General features: G+C 40.8%; 2 protein-coding genes across 2 annotated transcripts; both read left to right on the forward strand.

The window, feature by feature from the left end:
* The first annotated feature begins 17,146 nt into the window (after positions 1-17,146).
* Positions 17,147-18,013, forward strand: LOC138902306 (uncharacterized). Its single transcript, XM_070190151.1, has one exon. It carries the CDS (start codon positions 17,147-17,149, stop codon positions 18,011-18,013), a length of 867 nt encoding a protein of 288 aa, XP_070046252.1.
* Positions 18,014-18,532: 519 nt separating this feature from the next.
* LOC138902307 (uncharacterized) lies at positions 18,533-19,837 on the forward strand. Its single transcript, XM_070190152.1, has 2 exons — positions 18,533-19,407; positions 19,498-19,837. The coding sequence occupies exons 1-2, from the start codon at positions 18,533-18,535 to the stop codon at positions 19,835-19,837; spliced, it is 1,215 nt and encodes a 404-aa protein (XP_070046253.1).
* The last annotated feature ends 514 nt before the right edge of the window (positions 19,838-20,351 follow it).

The following is a 20,351-nucleotide window of genomic DNA, read 5'->3' on the forward strand; positions in this document are numbered from 1 at the left end:
ACATTCATGACTTCATATGAACATTGACATGTAGGCATAGAGATTTACTCTCCTCATGCTATCTGAGAATGAAATATCTTATCTGTTGTTGAATATTTTTGGGAAAAAAGTACAGTTTTTCTGATACATCATAATTTGGTAATTTCAGTGAAAGATTGGGTTTTAGTTATACTTGAAAAGCATGCCTATTTTTCCGTAACTGTGAACGAGCTGAGCATCATATATTGAGTTATTACTTGTACTACTTTTATTATATTGTTACGAGTTGTTCTTGGCTATTGGTATCGGACCCCGACCATTTGTTAAAGCTTATCACTGCTTTCAACCTAAGGTTAGGTTTGTTACTTACTTAGTACATAAGGTCGTTTGTACTCATACTACACTTCTGCACCTTTCGTGCAGATTTTGGAGCTAATGTTGCTGTGTATGGCGGGAGTTGGCATTGAAGATGTACCTGCATTCCGATTATAGCTGCCTCTTGTTCTTGGTAGCTTTAGATTTACAAATCTGTTTATGTACATTTCAAATAGATGATATATTTATTTCATACTAGCTTTGTAAACTCTAAATCTTAGAAGCTCATGATTTGTACTAAAAGTCCTTGGGAATTCTTTGTATAAAAGTTTCATTATATTATCATTATTTCTCTTAGTAGGTCTCATTTGAGTTGGATTGTTGTTAATTAGCTTACCTAGCGGGTTGGGTTAGGTGCCATCACGACTAGTTAGATTTGGGGTCGTGACAGTGAGAAACTAATAATCAGCACTGCCTCTGTCGCAACTGCTTCTTAACCTATAACAACATCAACTTCATCACCCTCCACACCAGCAACTGCTACATCTCCTCCATCGGCCATAGATGTTCGAGAGAAAGATGTTTCTCCTCCTCAATCTCCCGATCACGGGAATTTGGGGCATAATTGTCACAACCCAAAATTTCCCACCGACGGGACCATGATGGCGCCTAACATTTCACTTGCTAGGTAAGCCAACGTTAGAGAATCATTAAACCAATTCCTTATTCTCATTCAGTAATTAATAATAATTAACAAGATGAAATATATTAAATGCGGAATATCATAAAACTGTATTAATTACTACCACCCAGATCTGGAGTCACAATTCACAAGCATTCTAGAATTTACTACAAGTAATAGTCTGAAGGAATACAACGGTTTGAATGAAAGAAACAGTAAAACAGAAAAGATTGACGGGGACTTCAAGGTCTGTGAACGCCGACAGATCTACCTTGAGTCTCCGAACAGCAGATCAATAGCAAAATCTCGATCAACCTGAGCCGGTATCAAAATCTGCACAGAAAGTGCAGAGTGCAGTATCAGTACAACCGACCCCATGTACTGGTAAGTGTCGAGCCTAACCTCGACGAAGTAGTGATGAGGCTAAGGCAAGGCACCTACAAATCAACCTGCACAATTTAACAGTGTATATATAAATAACAGAAATGAAGAACTAAACAGGAAATGTCGGGAGGGGAACATACTGAGGGGAATACAAGATAAAGAACTACAACAGAATGATCACCGGAGCAGTCAATATACCATGAATCAACAGGAATAGTGAATACAGTAAGAAAAAATGCATGACATCACCCTTCAGGATTTTACTCTCAATCTCACCATAAAATTAATAGAAACGACACGGCATCACCCTTCGTGCATTAACTCTCATATAATGGCACGGCATCACCCTTCGTGCTTTTACACTCACAATATGGCACGACATCACCCTTCGTGCATTAACACTCACAATATGGCACGGCATCACCCTTCGCGCATTAACTCTCATATCATGGCACGAAATCACCCTTCGTGCATTAACACTCCCCCTTACCATAATGCAATGCATAAATAACAATAGGGATATAGAATAACAAGTACAAACCTTACTTCAACATTTGGTTCCACAATATAAATCTCAACTTTTAAATAAATACTTGATTACCAACAGAAAATCCGTAAACATGATAATGACGATCAATTTAACAACACTAGTATAAACATGTAGCAATTAGGCATAGGAAGAGATAATATAGGAAAACGGAAGAAACATTGAAAAACAGGTAAATTAGGGGTGCATAAGTACTCGTCACCTCACATATAAGCCGCTCACATGAATTTCACTTAGCAAGTAATCTAAGGTTCCTAATTCCCTCAAGTCAGGGTTAGACACAATACTTACCTCGCGCTGAAGGCCACTTAATTCCAAACCACTCGTATCTATTCAAAAATGTCTCAATAATATCAAATATTGCTAAAGAAATCAATTATATTGTATGAATTAAATTCCCCAAAATTTCCTCCAATAAGTTGAAAAATTGACCGCGGGCCCGCTTGGTCAAAATATGAGGTTTGGACCAAAATGCACTTACACATTCACCCCCGATCCCGAATATATAATTAGTTTTGGAATCCGAAATCAAATTCAGGTCCAAGTCCTCAAATTCCCGAAATTCCTAGTTTCTACCCTAACCACTAATTCTACCATGAAAACTCTATATTTTAGGTTGAATTCTTGTAAAATGAAGTGAAAGATTGAAAGAAACGAGTTAAGGAACACTTACCTATGATTTGGGGAAGAAAATGTCTTTGAAAAATCGCCCTAGGCCTCCAATCCTTTTGAAACGAGAAGAAAAATGGCTGGAGTCCGAATTAAATGAACTCACTGCCCAGCGACCTTCGCACCTGCGCATCAGCACGTGCGGACAGGACGTGCGCTTCTGCAGAAAAGGCTAGGCCAACTGGGGCCACACCTGCGGATAGGGTTCCGCTTCTGCGGTCCCGCTCCTGCGGAGAGAAGTTCGCATCTGCGGAAAAGTGATGTCCAGGCCTGGGTCGAACCTGCGACCAAAGGCTCGCAGGTGCGGGCACACCAGATTTGGTGCACCGGTAGCCTTGTTGAGGTTTGAACTCAACTCGCGCATCGCCCGAATGGTACCCGAGCCCTCGGGGCTCCAAACCAAACATGCACGCAAGTCTAAAAATATCATACGGACTTGCTCGCGCGATCAAATCGCCAAAATAACACCTAGAACTACGAATTTATCACCAAATCAAATAAAATTCTCAAGAACACTTTAAAGTTACTATTTTCTCAACCGAAAGTCCGAATCGCGTCAAATCAACACCGTTTCTCACCAAATTTCACAGACAAGTCTTAAATATCCTAATGAACCTGTTCCGAGCTCCAAAACAAAAATACGGACCCGGTACTAACAATGCCAAACATCAATCATTTCTTAAAAATAAATAATTTCCATACTTTTAATTTTTATCAAAAATTCATAACTTGAGCTAGGAACTTTCGAATTCGATTTCGGGCATACGCCCAGGTCCCATAATTCGATACGGACCCAGCGGGACCGCCAAAATACGGGTCCGGGCCCGTTTACCAAACATGTTGACTGAAGTCAACTAAAATCAACTTTTAAGGCATAAATTCTTATTTTTCTCAATTTTCAACAAAAAAGCTTTTCGGAAACCTGCCCGGATTTTAGTGCACGCAAATCGAGAAGGGTAAAAATAAGATTTTTAAGGCTTAAGAGCACAGATTCGAGTTCTAAAACATAAGATGACCTTTTGGGTCATCACATTCTCCACCTATAAAATAATTGTTCGTCCTCGAACGGACGTAGAAAAGTACCTGGGCTGGTGAAAAGGTGGGGATATCTACTCCGCATATCAGACTCGAACTATCATGTAGCTTCCTCAATAGGCTGACCTCTCCACTGCACCCGAACTGAAGGGTAACTCTTTGATCTCAACTGGCAAACTTGTCGGACTAGAATTGCCATCGGCTCCTCCTCGTAAGTCAAATCCTTGTCCAACTAGACAGAGCTGAAATCTAACACATGGGACGGATCACCGTGATACTTTCGAAGCATGGACACGTAGAATACCGAATGAACAGCTGCTAAACTTGGTGGCATCGCAAGCCTGTAACCCATATCTCCCACTCTATCTAGAATCTCAAAAGGTCCGATATACCTAGGGCTCAACTTGCCCTTCTTTCCGAACCTCATTACACCCTTCATGGGTGATACTCGAAGTAACACTCTCTCTCCGACCATGAATGCAACATCACGAACTCTACGGTCAGCATACCTCTTATGCCTGGACTGAGCTGTGCGAAGTCAATCCTAAAAAATTTTGACCTTATCCAAGGCATCCTATACTAAGTCTGTGCCCAACAACCGAGCCTCTCCCGGCTCGAACCACCCAACTGGCGAACGGCACCGCCTACCATATAATGCCTCATAGAGAGCCATCTGAATGCTCGACTGGTAGCTGTTGTTGTTGGCGAACTCTAGAAGGGGTGAGAACTTATCCCACGATCCTCCGAAGTCTATAACACATGTGCGGAGCATATCCTCCAAAATCTGAATAGTGTGCCCAGGCTGCCCGTCTGTCTAAGGATAGAATGTTGTGCTCAACTCAACCCGCATACCCAACTCACGCTATACTACCCTCTAGAAGTGCGAGGTGAAGTACGTACCTCGATCAGAAATGATAGACACGGGCACCCCGTGAAGATGAACGATCTCACGAATGTAAATCTCTGCCAACCGCTCCGAGGAATAGGTAACTGCTACAGGAATGAAATGCGCTGACTTAGTCAGCCTGTCCACAATGACCAAAACTGCATCGAACTTCCTCTAGGTCCGTGGGAGTCTAACAACAAAATCCATAGTGATACGCTCCCACTTCCACTCAGGAATATCTAACCTCTGAAGAAAACCACCAGGTCTCTGATGCTCACACTTTACCTACTGGTAATTTAGGCACCGAGCTACATAGGCAACTATGTCTTTCTTCATCCTCCTCCACCAATAATATTGTCGCAGGTCCTGGTACATCTTGGCAGTGCCCGGGTGAATAGAATACCGAGAACTGTGAGCCTCCTCAAGGATCAGCTCACGAAGCCCATCCACATTAGGCACACAAATACGACCCTGCATCCTCAAAACTCCGTCATCTCTAACAGTAACCCGCTTGGCACCACCGTGCCGCACTGTGTCTCTAAGGATAAGTAAATGAGGATTGTCATCTTGCCGATCTCTGATGCGCTCAAATAAAGAAGACCGCGTAACTGTACAAGCTAGGAAACGGCTGGGCTCAGAAACATCAAACCTCACGAACTGGTTGGCCAAGGCCTGAACATCCAATGCAAATTGTCTCTCACCAACTGAAATATATGCAAGGCTACCTATACTGACTCACTTTCTACTCAATGCATCGGCCACCACATTGGCCTTCCCGAGATGATACAATATGGTGATATCATAGTCTTTCAATAGCTCCAGCCACCTCTTTTTCCTCAAGTTAAGTTCCTTTCGCTTGAACAAATACTGCAAGCTCCGATGATCAGTGAATACCTCACATGGTACGCCGTAAAGATAGTGCCTCCAAATCTTCAGTGTGTGAACAATGGCTGCCAGCTCTAGATCATGAACAGGGTAATTCTTCTCGTGAACCTTCAGCTGCCACGAAGCATATACAATAACCTTGCCACCCTGCATCAATACCGTACCCAGACCAATACGAGATGCGTCACAATATATTATATAAGATTCTGAACCTGTGGGTAACACCAATACCGGTGTCGAAGTCAAAGCAGTCTTGAGCTTCTGATAGCTCGCTTCACACTCGTCTGACCACCTGAACGGGGCACCCTTCTGGGTCAATCTGGTCAACGGGGCTACTATGGATGAAAACCCCTCCATAAATCGACGGTAATAGCCCGCCAAACCCAGGAAACTACGGATCTCTGTAGCTGATGTGGGTCTAGGCTAGTTCTGAATTGCCTCAATCTTCTTAGGTTTCACTTTGAATACCCTCTGCTGATACAACGTGACCCAAGAAAGCAACTGAACTCAACCAAAACTCGCATTTTGAGAACTTAACATATAATTGGTTGTCTTTCAGAGTCTAAAAAATGATCTGAAGGTGCTGCTCATGCTCTACTCAACTGTGGAAGTAGATCAAGATATCATAAATAAACACAACCATAAAGGAATCCAAGTAGGGTTTGAACACCCAGTTCATCTAATCCATGAATGTTGCTGGGGCATTTGTCAGCCCAAATGACATCACTAGAAACTCATAATGCCCATACCGAGTCCGAAAATCTGTCTTAGGAACATCGGATGCCCTAATCCTCAACTGATGGTAGCCAGATCTCAAATCAATCTTTGAAAACACCTTGGCACCCTAAAGCTGATCAAATAAATCATCAATCCTCTGCAATGGATACTTGTTCTTGATGGTGACTTTGTTCAACTGCCGATAATCTATACACATCCTCATCGATCCATCTTTCTTGTTCACAAACAACACGGGTGCACCCCAGGGCAAGACACTAGGTCTAATGAAGCCCTTATCAAGCAAATCTTGCAACTGCTCCTTCAATTGTTTCAACTCTGGCGGGGCCATGCAATATGGCAGAAAGGAAATAGGCTGAGTATCTGGAGCCAAATCAATGCAGAAATCAATATCCCTGTCGGGTGGCATCCCCGACAGGTCTGCATGAAACACCTCTAGAAATTCACAAACAACCGGCACTGAATACATGGAAAGAACCTCTGCACTAGAATCGCGGACATAAGCCAAATAGGCTAGACACCCCTTCTCGACCATATGCCGAGCCTTCACATAAGAGATAACCCTGCTGGCAGAATGGCCAAGATTCCCTCTCTACTTTAATCGAGGCAACCCCTGCAAGGCTAAGGTCACCGTCTTGGTGTGACAATCTAATATAGCATGATAAGGTGACAGCCAATCCATACCCAGTATGACATCAAAATCAACCATATCGAGAATTAAAAGATCTACACGAGCCTCAAGACTCCCAATATTGACCACACATGAACGATAAACAGGATCTACAACAATAGCATCTCCCACTAGTGTGGACACATACACAAGAGCACTCAAAGAATCACAGGGCACAACCAAATAGGAAGCAAAATAGGATGACACATAGGAGTAAGTAGATCCCGGATCAAATAGAACTGAAGCATCTCTACTGCAAACTGAAACAGTACCTGTGATAACAGCGTCAGATGAATTAGCCTCAGGCATGGCTGGGAAAGCATGACATCGAGGCTAGGCCCTACCACCATGAACTACGTCCCTAGGACGGCCTCTAACTGGCTGGTCTCCACCTCTAACGGTCTGACCTCCACCTCTAACAGTCTGGCCTCTACCTCTGGCTTCCTGACCCCTTCCTCTGGCTGGCTGAGCAGGTGGTGCAGCAACTGGTGCAGCAACTGGTGCCGGAACCATGGCATGAGAACTCTGATGCTGTGAGCTGCCCGTTGCTCGAGGGCAAAATCTAGCAATGTGCCTCAGATCACTACAAATATAACATAACCTCAGCTGCTGTAACTGCTGACCCTGAAACTGACCCTGTCAACCTGAATAACCCCCCTGATAACTCTGGAGTGGAGGTGCACTAATAGGAGCCGGTGGTGCACTGTAGGCTAGCTGGTCGGAATAAGGCATACGAGGACCACGACCACCTGAGGCACCGTGGGATGCCTGGAGTGCTGAATGAAACGGCTTGGGAGGATGGTCCCTTGACAGACCTCTGACCTCCCTGAGTAAGAACCATTTCAACTTGTCTTGTGACATTAGCAGCCGCCTAAAATGAAATTTCACTCCCAGTCTCCTTAGCCATTTGCAATCTGATAGGCTGAGCAAGTCCATCAATAAACCTCCCCACCCTCTCTCTCTCGGTGGAAAGCGGAAGAATAGCATGACGGGCCAAATCCACAAAATGGGTCTCAAACTGAGTAACAGTCATACTGCCCTGCTGAAGACGCTCAAACTGACGGCGACACTCCTCTCTAAATGTGATAGGCAGAAACTTCTCTATAAAGAGCTGAGAGAACTGGTCCCAAGTAAGAGCAGACGACCCAGCTGGTCTGGTCAACAAGAAATCTCTCCACCATTTCTTGGCAGAACCAGTCATCTGAAATGCAGCAAAATCGACCTCGTTGGTCTCCACTATACCCATGTTTCGTAGAACCTCGTGACAGCTGTCAAGATACTCCTGGGGGTCCTCTGAAGGAGCACCACTGAAGTGAACAGGAAAGATCTTGATAAACCTGTCCAATCTCCATAAAGCCTCAGAAGACATAGCTAGCCCATCTCTGAACTGTGCCGCAATAACCAGCTGAACTAATCTGACCGGCTGAGCTACTGGAGCCTGATACTGGGGAGCTATCTGCTCTGGAGCGGGAGTGGTGGGAGTCTTGGCTCCTCCTACAGCCTGATAGACTGCTGGTGTCATGGGAAATGCGCCATTCTGGGCCACACTCTCCATAAGGCCCACCAAACGGACCAAAGTGTCCTGAAGTACTGGGGTAGCAATGAACCCCTACGGAACTTGAGTTGGTCCGGTAGGAATAGTTTGGGCTGGAACCTCCTCGTCAAGCTCTATCTGAGGCTCCACTGTAGGAGCTGCTGCTCGGGCTCTAGGCTGAGCCCTGCCCCTGCCTCGGCCTCTGGCATGGCCTCAGCCTTGACCTCTGCCCCGCGTAGGAGCTGCCACTGGCGGCTCTGGCTGCTGCTCAGCTGAGGAAGCGGTATGTGTTCTCGCCATCTGCGAGAGAATAAGAATAGAAGAGTTCAATCAGCATTAAGAATAAGAATAGAAGAGTTCAATCAGTACCGATCCTCTAGACTCCACTAAGCTTGCTCGTGAATCGTGAGACCTAGGCAACCTAGGGCTCTGATACCAACTGTCACGACCCAAAATTTTCCACCGACAGGACCGTGATGGCGCCTAACATTTCACTTGCTAGGCAAGACAACATTAGAGAATCATTTAACCAATTCCTTATTCCCATTCAGTACTTAACAATAATTAAAAAAGATGAAATATAATAAGTGCGGAATATCATAAAATTATATTAATTACTACCACCCAGATCTGGATTCATAATTCACAAGTATTCTAGAATTTATTACAAGTAAAAGTCTGAAGAAATACAACGGTCTGAATGAAAGAAACAGTATAACAGAAAAGATAGACGGGGACTTCAAGGTGTGTGAACGCCGACAGATCTACCTTGAGTCTCCGAACAGCAGACCAATAGCAAAATCTGGATCAACCTGAGCCGGTATCAAAATCTGCACAAAAAGTGCAGAGTGCAGTATCAGTACAACCGACCCCATGTACTGCTAAGTGTCGAGCCTAACCTCGATGAAGTAGTGACGAGGCTAAGGCAAGGCACCTACAAATCAACCTGTACAATTTAACAGTGTATATACAAATAACAAAAATGAAGAACTAAACAGGAAATGTCGAGAGAGGAACATACTGAGGGGAATACAAGATAAAGAACTACAACAGAATTATCACCGGAGCAGTAAATATACCATGAATCAACAGGAATAGTGAATACAGTAAGGAAAAAGGAATAGTGAATACAGTAAGAAAAAATGCACGGCATCACCCTTCGTGCTTTTACTCTCAATCTCGCCATAAAAGTAATAGAAAGACACGGCATCACCCTTCGTACCTTAACTCTCATATCATGGCACGACATCACCCTTCGTGCTTTTACACTCAAAATATGACATGGCATCACCCTTCGTGCATTAACTCTCATATCATGGCACTGCATCACCCTTCGTGCATTAACACTCTCCCTTACCATAATGCAATGCATAAATAACAACAGGGAGATAGAATAACAAGTACAAACCTTACTACAACATTTGGTTCCACAATATAAATCTCAACTTTTATGTAAATACTCGATTACCATCAGAAAATACGTAAACATGATAATGACGATCAATTTAACAACACTAGTATAAACATGTAGCAATTAGGCATAGGAAGAGACAATATAAGAAAACGGAATAAACATAGAAAACAGGTAAATTGGCGGCGCACAAGTACTCGCCACCTCACATATACGCCGCCCACATGAATTTCACTTAGCAAGTAATCTAAGGTTCCCAATTCCCTCAAGTCAGGGTTAGACAAAACACTTACCTCACTCTGAAGGCCACTTAATTCTCAATCACAGCTTTTCCTTTGGAATTCACCTCCAAACCACTAGTATCTATTCAAAAATGACTCAATAATATCAAATATTGCTAAAGAAATATACTATATTGCATGAATTAAATTTCCCAAAACTTTCTCTAAAAAGTTGAAAAATCGACATCCGGCCCGCTTGGTCAAAATTCGAGGCTCGGACCAAAATGCACTTACCCATTCACCCCCGAGCCTGAATATATAATTAATTTTGAAATCCGACCTCAAATTGAGGTCTAAATCCTCAAATTCCCGAAATCCCTGGTTTCTACCCTAACCCCTAATTCTACCATGAAAACTCTAGATTTTAGGTTGCATTCTTGTAAAATGAAATGAAGGATTGAAAGAAACGAGTTAAGGAGCACTTACATGTGATTTGGGGAATAAATGTCTATGAAAAATTGCCCTAGTCCTCCTATCTTTTTGAAACGAGAAGAAAAATGGCTAGAGTCCGAATTAAATGAACTCACTGCCCAGCGACCTTCGCACCTGCGGTGCTTTGGTCGCACCTGCACATCCGCACGTGCGGACAGAACGTGTGCTTCTGCGGAAAAGGACTGGGCCAACTGGGGCCGCACCTGTGGACAGGGTTCCACTTCTGCGGTCCCGCTCCTGCGGAGAGAAGTCCACATCTGCGGAAAAATGAAGTCCAGGCCTGGGTCGCACCTGCGATCAAAGGCTCGCAGGTGCGGGCACACCAGATTTGGTGCACCAGCAGCCTTGTTGAGGTTTGAACTCAACTCGCGCATCGCCCAAATGGACGCAAACCAAACATGCACGCAAGTCTAAAAATATCATACGGACTTGCTCGCGCGATCAAATCGCCAAAATAACACCTAGAACTACGAATTTAGCACCAAATCAAATGAAATTCTCAAGAACACTTTAAAGTTACTATTTTCTCAATGAAGGTCTGAATCACGTCATATCAACTCCGTTTCTCACAAAATTTCACAAACAAGTCTTAAATATCCTAATGAATCTGTACCGGGCTCCGGAACCAAAATACGGACCCGGTACTAACAATGCCAAACATCAATCATTTCTTAAAAACAAATAATTTTCAGACTTTTAATTTTCATCAAATATTCATAACTTGAGCTAGGGACCTCCGAATTTGATTTCGGGCATACACCCAAGTCCCATAATTCGATACGGACCCACCGGAATCGTCAAAATATAGGTCCGGGCCCGTTTATCAAAATTTTGACCGAAGACAACTAAAATCAACTTTTAAGGTATAAATTCTTATTTTCATCAATGTTCAACATAAAAGCTTTTCGAAAACCTGTCCGGACTGCGCACGCAAATCGAGAAGGGTAAAAATGAGATTTTTAAGACTTAAAAGCGCATATTTTAGTTCTAAAATATAAGATGACATTTTGGGTCATCACAATAATAATTCACCCCTTCTCCAGATCACGGAGAAAGGAGGAGGGTCATATTCTCGATTTCGAAGAGGTGCCATCTACTTTCCAGGCCAATAGAGCTTGCCAATTACCTGAAGTCGCTGGCTTCAGAGAAAGATTATAAGAAGATACACTCCCTTTCTAGAGAGTGTATGTTGAACAACGCCATGCTTAATGTGGCAGCGGTAACGTACTTGTTCTCTTACTGCTTGTTTTTTGTTTATCTGTTAGAATGGGTTTTCTTACTTTGATATACTTTTTACAGGCTAAATTTCTTGTGTCCGAGGGCCTTCAGAGATTGATCCTTGGTAAATAAGGAATTATGTCCGAGCGGTATTAGTTGTTGGCTCAGAGGGAACAACTTGATGCTTGGCTCCCGGTGCTAGAGACAAAGGCTGATGAGGTGAGTGAGCTTGAGGCATGGTTGCAGCAAAGTGAACATGAAATGATGATCCTTAGCCAAGAAGCCACTCAGCTAAATATACAGTTTCAAGATGTTAAGGCAAAATGGGCTCAGGTCTAAGATGGTGTGCTCGCTACTACCGAGCGCGAGTCTGCCTCCATTGAATGAGTGAATAATTTGCAGGAAGCCTTGAACTCCAAAGCTGAAGAGATTGCTGCTACCGAGTAGAAGCGAGCCCAGATAGAATAGAGGTTTAAGAAGATTTGAGCGAGATGGTCTCCGGGCCAAGGTTGACAAGCTTAAATCAAAACTGCAGTTCCAAGAAGATTCCCTTGTATTTGAAATGGCATACGCCATGTATCATATAAGGAGAAAAACATTGAAGGAGGCTAAAGCGGGAATCGTCGATATTGATGATGAGATCGCCAAGGCCCGAGCACTGGAGTTAAATGCTCGAGAGTGTCTCCCAGCTAGGCTTGACACAACTGACTCTTTGTGTATCAATTTAGATTATTCGAGAACCAAGGAGGAACTTGAAAGAAATGATGATGAAGGCCAAGATCCTGCAATGGTGGCAGATCCGCCTACTTCTTCAGGGGGCAAAGATGCCTCTCTCCCTCTGAGTTCCAGTGGTGATGAAATTTAGATTTTTCCATTTTTCTTCATTATTTTCCTTTGTTCTTTTGTACTTATGCTATTTGGCATGTTGATAAATAAAGAAGACTTTTGTTTAAGTATTGTGCAAAGTTTATTCTTTTTGCGTCGAATTAGAGAAGGCTTCGGGTGTATTTTCGTCTGATAGCTTTTGGGTTCTAGATATAAATTCTTATGGAACCAACCGTTTACTATAAGGGTTTCATAAGATAGGGCCCTCTTATATTTATAGTGCTCTTGAAGAAGACGTGTTTTGTTCATTCCCGCACTAATATTTGAAGTTTTTTGTTTACTTTCGAATGATAAATCAATTCATTATTTGGACAAGAAACAAGATAAAAATAAAAGGACTTTATTTTATTCCTTCTATCTTCAAGAGTACTTAAGCATTTATTTGCTGAAAAAAGAAATTGCCAATATATGTGGCTAACTTGTACAACTTGTTTCTACCAGGCTGGTCGTGCAGTCCCTTGTCCTGATAAAACATTACTGTTTATGGGTCTCGTAGTCCCGATTTTTGTGGCAATCACGCTGTCGTACTCTCATACTATTCCTCCCTAGTGTTCGAATGCGAAGTATGCGAATTGAAACATTGCAAGCCTTGCTCCATTGAGAAAAATACTTTGTGAACGATTGAATAATCTTTGGTTCGATGGCAAGCTTTGCTTCCCATTAGGAACTTTGCCATCGAGCCAAAGATTATCTAAATATCCCGTAATGGCTTATCATATCGATGCCTTGTCATTTAAATGTCATAAATTTGCTGATGACGTTCCCTTCGTAGTATGCTTTCCATTTTTTAGCCACCATCCTCACGTATGCCAAGTCCATGCGTTCATCGAGCAATTCCAGCTTTACCAGCAAAGCCTTATTATTTGCTTCTTCATTTGTTCCGAAGAACCGTAAAGTTGGCTCTCTTACTTCCACTGGGATCAGAGCTTTTGCACCGTATACGAGAGAGAAGGTGTCTCTCCCGTGCTTGATTTTTTCGTCGTCTGGTATGCCCATAGCACGCCTGGTAACTCTTTAGGCCATTTGACTTTAGCTGCTTCTAACCTCTTTTTGAAGTTTTGAATAATCATCTTATTAGCTGATTTCGCCTGCCCATTAGCGCTCGGATGATTTGGTGAGAATGTAATCCTTTTGATTTTCAGGTCTTCAAGAAATTTTGTGACTTCAGAGACAAACTGTCTAAGCCTCACGATGGGCGCCAACTGTTTGTCCGAAAAATGGTATAGTTAAATTTGTTACATGATTTATAGACAAGTGAACTGATTTGATCCAAAATGATAAATAAGTTAGATTAAAAATAAGATTTAGCATTAAAATCAAAGGGAATGGCAAGCCTGACTCTGGGACCGATGCTTCCGAAGACAAAAATAATAGCGATATAAAACATAAAGTAAAGTTGTATTATTTAGCTTGATAACAGAATGTAGCATAAGTTTTTTCAGAGATTCCGTGTCCTTAAATTGGTTGTTGGAGCTACTATTTATAGCTATACCTAGGAAATAAGATCCTAGGATCAAACCCCTTTTAAATGACAATAAAAGGGGCGATTGATGAATGTGTAATGGCAGGCCATGAATGCCAAAATTCTCTACAACGGGTGCCTATTTAATATTAGGGAATATTCTTCATTAAATGTTATTTGGTGACAAACATTCGTCTCACTTCCGTTGATTATGCTCTCTTCGGGGTCTATCCGATACTAACTGCAGTTGTTGTCGCTGGTCTTGGTTCTTACTCGATTTATCTTTCATCCGTATCCGATTACATGTGTCACGCTACCATTTGGTCATTTAATATAAATTAATTTTACCCTATTCATACATGTATATATACGTACATATATATGTTAAAACTTATGGGTGCTTACACATCGATTGTTTTTAGCCAAACATTATATTTCTATATTGGGAACTAGTAATTATATACAAAAATATTAATTGAGCACCTAATTTTAAAAGTAGACCATCCAGTTAAACACCGTTGAGCATCCACAATTTAAAAAAATTCTGAGTTCGCCTATGAGTTAAACCTTCCTACAAAATGTTACCTTTCTAAATCTAACTGCCATAACATAAAAAAGAAGGAATCGCGAAAGTATTTAATCTATCTAGTAGTTTCTCCATTTGCATCCTTTTTGTCCTCGAATATGCAATTGGATTACAATCTATGATTACATTATATTTTTGTTTGTGATCTTGAAACCTTCGGGCAATTCTTTCACCTAGCCATAGCAATAACGAAAACTATTCAAGTTATTAAAGGTAAGTGGGATGCATGTTCACTCCCTTTCCTGATCATCATTATAGTGAAAAACTAACTTTTTCAATTCCAAAAAAGTAAATACACGTGTACGTTACATTACCAAACAACTATTAATTGAACTTCCTATTTGTCTCAATTAAATTCGATCAAACCAACCTGCTGCATTTGTCAATGAACGTACCCATAATTTGACTTCCCGAAACTGTAAGATATCTTTACTTGATCATCTTCTTGAAAGTATTCGTGATCGTCCACCTATCGGGACGTTTTTATCTCGATAGGTAGACAGAGGGTAATATTATACCAAGTCCCATAGATCAGGGGCATTTTAGGCCGGGGCGGACAAATAAAACCCTTGCCTTAGGCCCCTGAATATGAAGGGCTCCAAAATTATAAAATACTACTAGTATATTAGTATTATATATAACTTATAATTTGTACAATTATTATTAACAAAGATTTCAATTTTTATATTTTGAAAATTTTATTGAGGTTGTATGACTTAGTAAGTAAATAATCACAAAGTTTCTCTCTTATTAAATTAAATGGTATGTTTACCTTCTCATCAATTCTAAATTTTTTTCTTTATGTACACTTTTTTCTTTTTGTTTTTCGACGATTTCACTCTTTAATTTCAATTCGTATTCTCTGAATTAGCTATTTCTTTGTGTCATATATGTTGATCCATACATTAGAAAACAAGTTCTTTTATGTCTCATCTTTTTAGCTAGGAAATTCTCGAGGGGAGCGGCACAAGATTTGAATCGATGGATAATGAGCCCGCTTTTTCTGTCCTTTTTCACTTAGGTCATGCTATTGCCCATGGGAGAGTTTGAAATCGTGATGTGAGCCTAACCTCATCACGTGTTGTATTGTTACCACTAGACCAAAGTCATATGTTTCTTTTGTATCTCATTATAATATGAAGTTTATGAAAATTTAAGGCCTTTTAATATATTTTAGTTTTTTTTTTAATTACACCCAAGCATTGGATGTGCATCTTATTCCCACAGCCAAAAACTTACATCAGTGGTATCAGTGATCAGTCCATTGGACCTTAACCTATATTTTGGCTTTAGGCCACAAAATTCTTTGAGTCACCCTGATTTACACCCTGATTTACACCCAAGCATTGGATGTGAGCAAGACGTAGAGGCGCCTTCCCTCTGATTTGGAAGCGGCCCGTGGAGCAGTTACATCCCGGAAAATTTCATTAACTTCTATGCAATTTAATATTTGAGTGGCTTCATTTAATTATTTTGAGTTGGCTTATTTTTAAGGCCGATATATCTTATAACTTTTATAGACATATATAAATATGAGATGTACGAACTTAAAGATAGAAGTGCGATAATATTAACTTATTGACTATATTATCTTAAGTTGGTTTCTTTTACGGTTTTTGTTTGCCTTTAATTATCTGTTGCAAAATTGGGAAGCAAAAATGTGCTAACAAGTACTCCGGCATCAGAAATAGGTAAACAACAGTTTGGTTTCTACTGATCCTTGTAATAAGTGGATATATTGCAAGAATGATATAAGTATATGCTCACCAAGTCATGTTATCACAGTTTGGTTCATTTGATAAAATTAACTCTCTCTCTCTCTCCAACGACAACGTATCCACCAGTCACTCTCTCCAACGGCTAACCCAATGACTGTATTGTCCAGCACGTCTCTTCACGCTCCACCAGATGGAGCCATCGGGAGGCCTACTTCCGGCGTATAAAGAGAATCAAAACATCCCTCTTGAAAGAGCGACACTACCCTCTGAAGCAATTGAAAAGAAAATCTCTTATGCGACATCGGCCACGGCTCCGTCATCCTCTAATTTGAACCAAATACGCCATGAAAGGGAGAAGGTAATTGTAAAGCATACAACTCACAATGAAATGCCAACTGTGATATTCAAGGCTAAAGATTATTATAGCATAATGGCAGAAGAATGTAAGTATACTATTGTTGGTCGATTTCTGAAACTCCGCCCCCAAATTGATAGAATTAGGTCAAAGTTTAAAGAGTTGATAATGCTGAAAGGACATGCCAGAATTGGTATCTATTACAATTACAATGTCTTCAAAGATTTATTTAATGAGGAAGATTGGCAAACGGTATGGTTTAAAAGGGTAATTGAAATTGATGGTCGGCAAATGTGGTTACAAAAATGGTCCCCTGATTTTAAGCCTGAGGAAGACCTTCTTGTTGCCCCAGCATGGGTTCTACTGCCGGGATTGCCATTTCACATGCACACATGGCATTAGGTTAAACAAATTCTTAGCTCTGTTAGAACCCCTTTGGTTCTAGATGCGGCAACTTATGGAAGAACTAGACCAAGTATGGTCAAGATTAGGGTGGAGGTTAATCTTCTTAAACCTTTGCCGGAAAGTGTATTCATAGGCCAAGAATATGAGGACTCACCACTAGATGGTTACACTCAAAAATTGAAATATGAGGGCATACATGAGTATTGTAAGCATTGTAGGAAACTGGGGCACAACGTGATTGAATGCAGGGCCTTAGAGAAGAAGATTGCAACTAATGTCGAGGAGGTACAAGACAAAATCAAGGAGCATCCAACTAAGAACAAAGTAGCAGGTAAAGAACAAGATCACAACAGTAATATAGAGAAAGATGCGACAGAAAATAGGAAGAATCAGGAATTATTAGAGGGAGAACAACTTCTGAATACAAAAACTCAAAGTCTCAATGCTGAAAAGATGAAACAGATGACTGACAGGAAGATGAAACAGATGACTGACAGGCCTTTGTTACAACAGAATTTTGATGCAGAAACAAGAAGGAAGAAGAAAAAGAATAAGAAAGCAAAGAAAATGCCAAAAAAGAAAAGTAGTGTCAAATTCAAACCTGCTATCCGAGATAAGATCACTAAGAAGCACTATCAAGTTAAGCTCTCATCAGTTTCACAACAATTAGCAACCTCGATGATTGAAGGTAATCAACAGGAGGATACGCTTAATCCAGATCGAGCAGCAGAAGGTGAGCCTACAGTTACTACTAATCAACATCAGGAAACAGGAGAAATCAGAGTAGATGTTACAGTGAAGGAGAAAAAGAGCAATGATAAAGAAAGTAGTGACCAACAAAAATCGAAAGGAGACAATTGTGAAAATATTGCAATCACAGAGGCTACAACTGAGGATGTCCAGTTCATTAGCTTACCCTCGGAGATCAAAAACCAATAAATGTTTGCGTTGATCTTAACTGGGAACACTTGACAAATCAAAGACAGATGCCAGTATGTTGCAACCAAGGACATATCAATCATGTTGAAGAAGAAGAAGATACTATGGAATCCAAAACTATGACTGATGGAGATGAGGTTACTTATCAGAACCAAAATGAAGATGGAGCTTCTTACACTAGAGGAAGAAGCAGAAACAGAAAGAATGACCGAAAAAATAGTAAACAAACAGATCTTAAAGAGACTGCTGAAAGTCTCATAGGAAAGGGTGACTCTTGTGAATCTCCAATGGCCAGAGGAAGAAGCAGAAACAAAAAATGGGAAGACAAAATAAAGACAACACATCTACTTCATGTAAAGGAAGAGGAAACAAACTGCACACCTCCCCCTCAACCCAATGATTAGTACAATCTTTTAGAATATAAGAGGGGTAAGATCAAAGAAGGCTATTCACTGACTTAAACTTCTTATCAACATCAACAAAGTGGTTTTTGTGGCTATTTTCGAACCATTTGTGGATATGAGTAAGATAGATGGGTACAAAAGGTTCTTAAGATTTCAACACTGTCAGACTAATGTCACCGGTAAGATCTGGTGCTTCTGGAACTACCTGAATCACACTGAGGTATTGACCATCAATGAACAACAAATTACTCTCAAAATGAAAGATAATGTTGCAGATACAGGAATTTTTATCACAACAGTATATGCCAAATGTACTATTAGTGAAAGAAGGGATTTGTGGAATAGCATTCATAGCATGAACAACACTATTGATGGCCCATGGTGTATTGGTGGTGACTTCAACATTATCATGGATCCGGCTGAAAAACTAGGGGGTAATCCCCACAGGGCATACAGAAGTTTGGATTTTATTAGCACTATGGAATCCTGTGGCTTAATAGACATTGGCTTCACTGGCCTAAGATACACTTGGTGTAACAACAGAATGCCTAGCAAAAGAATTTGGAAGAGACTGGATAGAATAATGATCAATGATCAATGGGCTCAACTCTTTCAAAATAATATGGTGAAAATTTTGGTAAGGAATAGTTCTGATCACAAACCTCTACTACTTAAGTGTCAGAATGATCAACAATATCACATCAAATACTTCAGATTCCTCAATTTCTGGACGACCCAACCAGGTTTTCTGGATATGATTCAGGAGATATGGAACACAAATATTGTAGGTAATGCTATGTGGAGGCTTCAAAGTAAGCTGAAACTTCTTAGTAAGCACCTCAGTCAATGGTCAAAGGATAACATTGGGGACATTCACGAACAAGTAAGCTCCTGGGCAGCTAAAGTGCAAATTCTGGAAGAGATTGATATGCAAAACAACAATGAGCAAGGAAGGGAAGATCTAAACAGAGGTTATGCTGAATATACTAGGTGGTTGGGTATGCAAGAATCCTTGATGAAATAGAAAGCTAGAATTAATTGGTTCAAGGATGGTAACTGCAACACTAGCTATTTTCACAGTATCCTGAGAGACAGGAGAAGAAGACTTCAACTACATAGAATTAAGAATCACCGAGATAGATGGATACAAGGTGATGAAACAATTGCTAAGGCTGATGTCAAGCACTTTAAAAGTTTCTTCAATCTAGACCAGCAGCCTACTGTGAGCAATGATATCCTTAATTGCATCCCTAACCTTATTACAGAAGATGATAATAAGATGCTTATTATGATGCCTATGGAAGAGGAAATCAAAGAGTCTGTATTCAGTATGAGTATTGATAGCTCTGTTGGACCTGATGGCTTAAATGGGAAAGCTTTTTCAAGCTACGTGGGATATCATCAAGCACGACATCATTGAATTTATCACAGATTTCTTTAAAGGGAAGAACCTCACTAAATTTTATTCCCACACCTGCATAGCTCTCATTCCCAAGGTAGATTCTCCTTCCAGATTTGAAGAGCTTAGACCTATTAGTCTAAGAAATTACACTAGTAAGATCATCTCAAAACTTTTAACCAGAAGGTTGAATTCTCTTCTTTCTAATCTAATCTCTGAAAATTAAAGTGGTTTTGTCTCTGGAAGACTAATTACGGAAAATGTGATGCTCGCTTAGGAGATCATTCATGATATCTCCAAACCTAACAGGGGAGGGAATATTGTTATGAAACTTGACATGGCTAAAGCCTATGATAGGCTTTCGTGGAGCTTCCTTATTGAAGTCCTAAACAAATTTGGCTTCTACAAAGAATGGTGTGATATGATTTGGAGAATGGTTTTGAATGTCTAATACTCGATTATTATTAATGGAACAAGAAATGACTTCTTTACTTTTTCACAGGGTCTCAAGCAAGGGGATCCTTTATCCCCCATC

This window comes from Nicotiana tomentosiformis, chromosome 12 (assembly GCF_000390325.3).
Source record: "Nicotiana tomentosiformis chromosome 12, ASM39032v3, whole genome shotgun sequence".
Taxonomy (NCBI): Eukaryota; Viridiplantae; Streptophyta; class Magnoliopsida; order Solanales; family Solanaceae; genus Nicotiana; species Nicotiana tomentosiformis.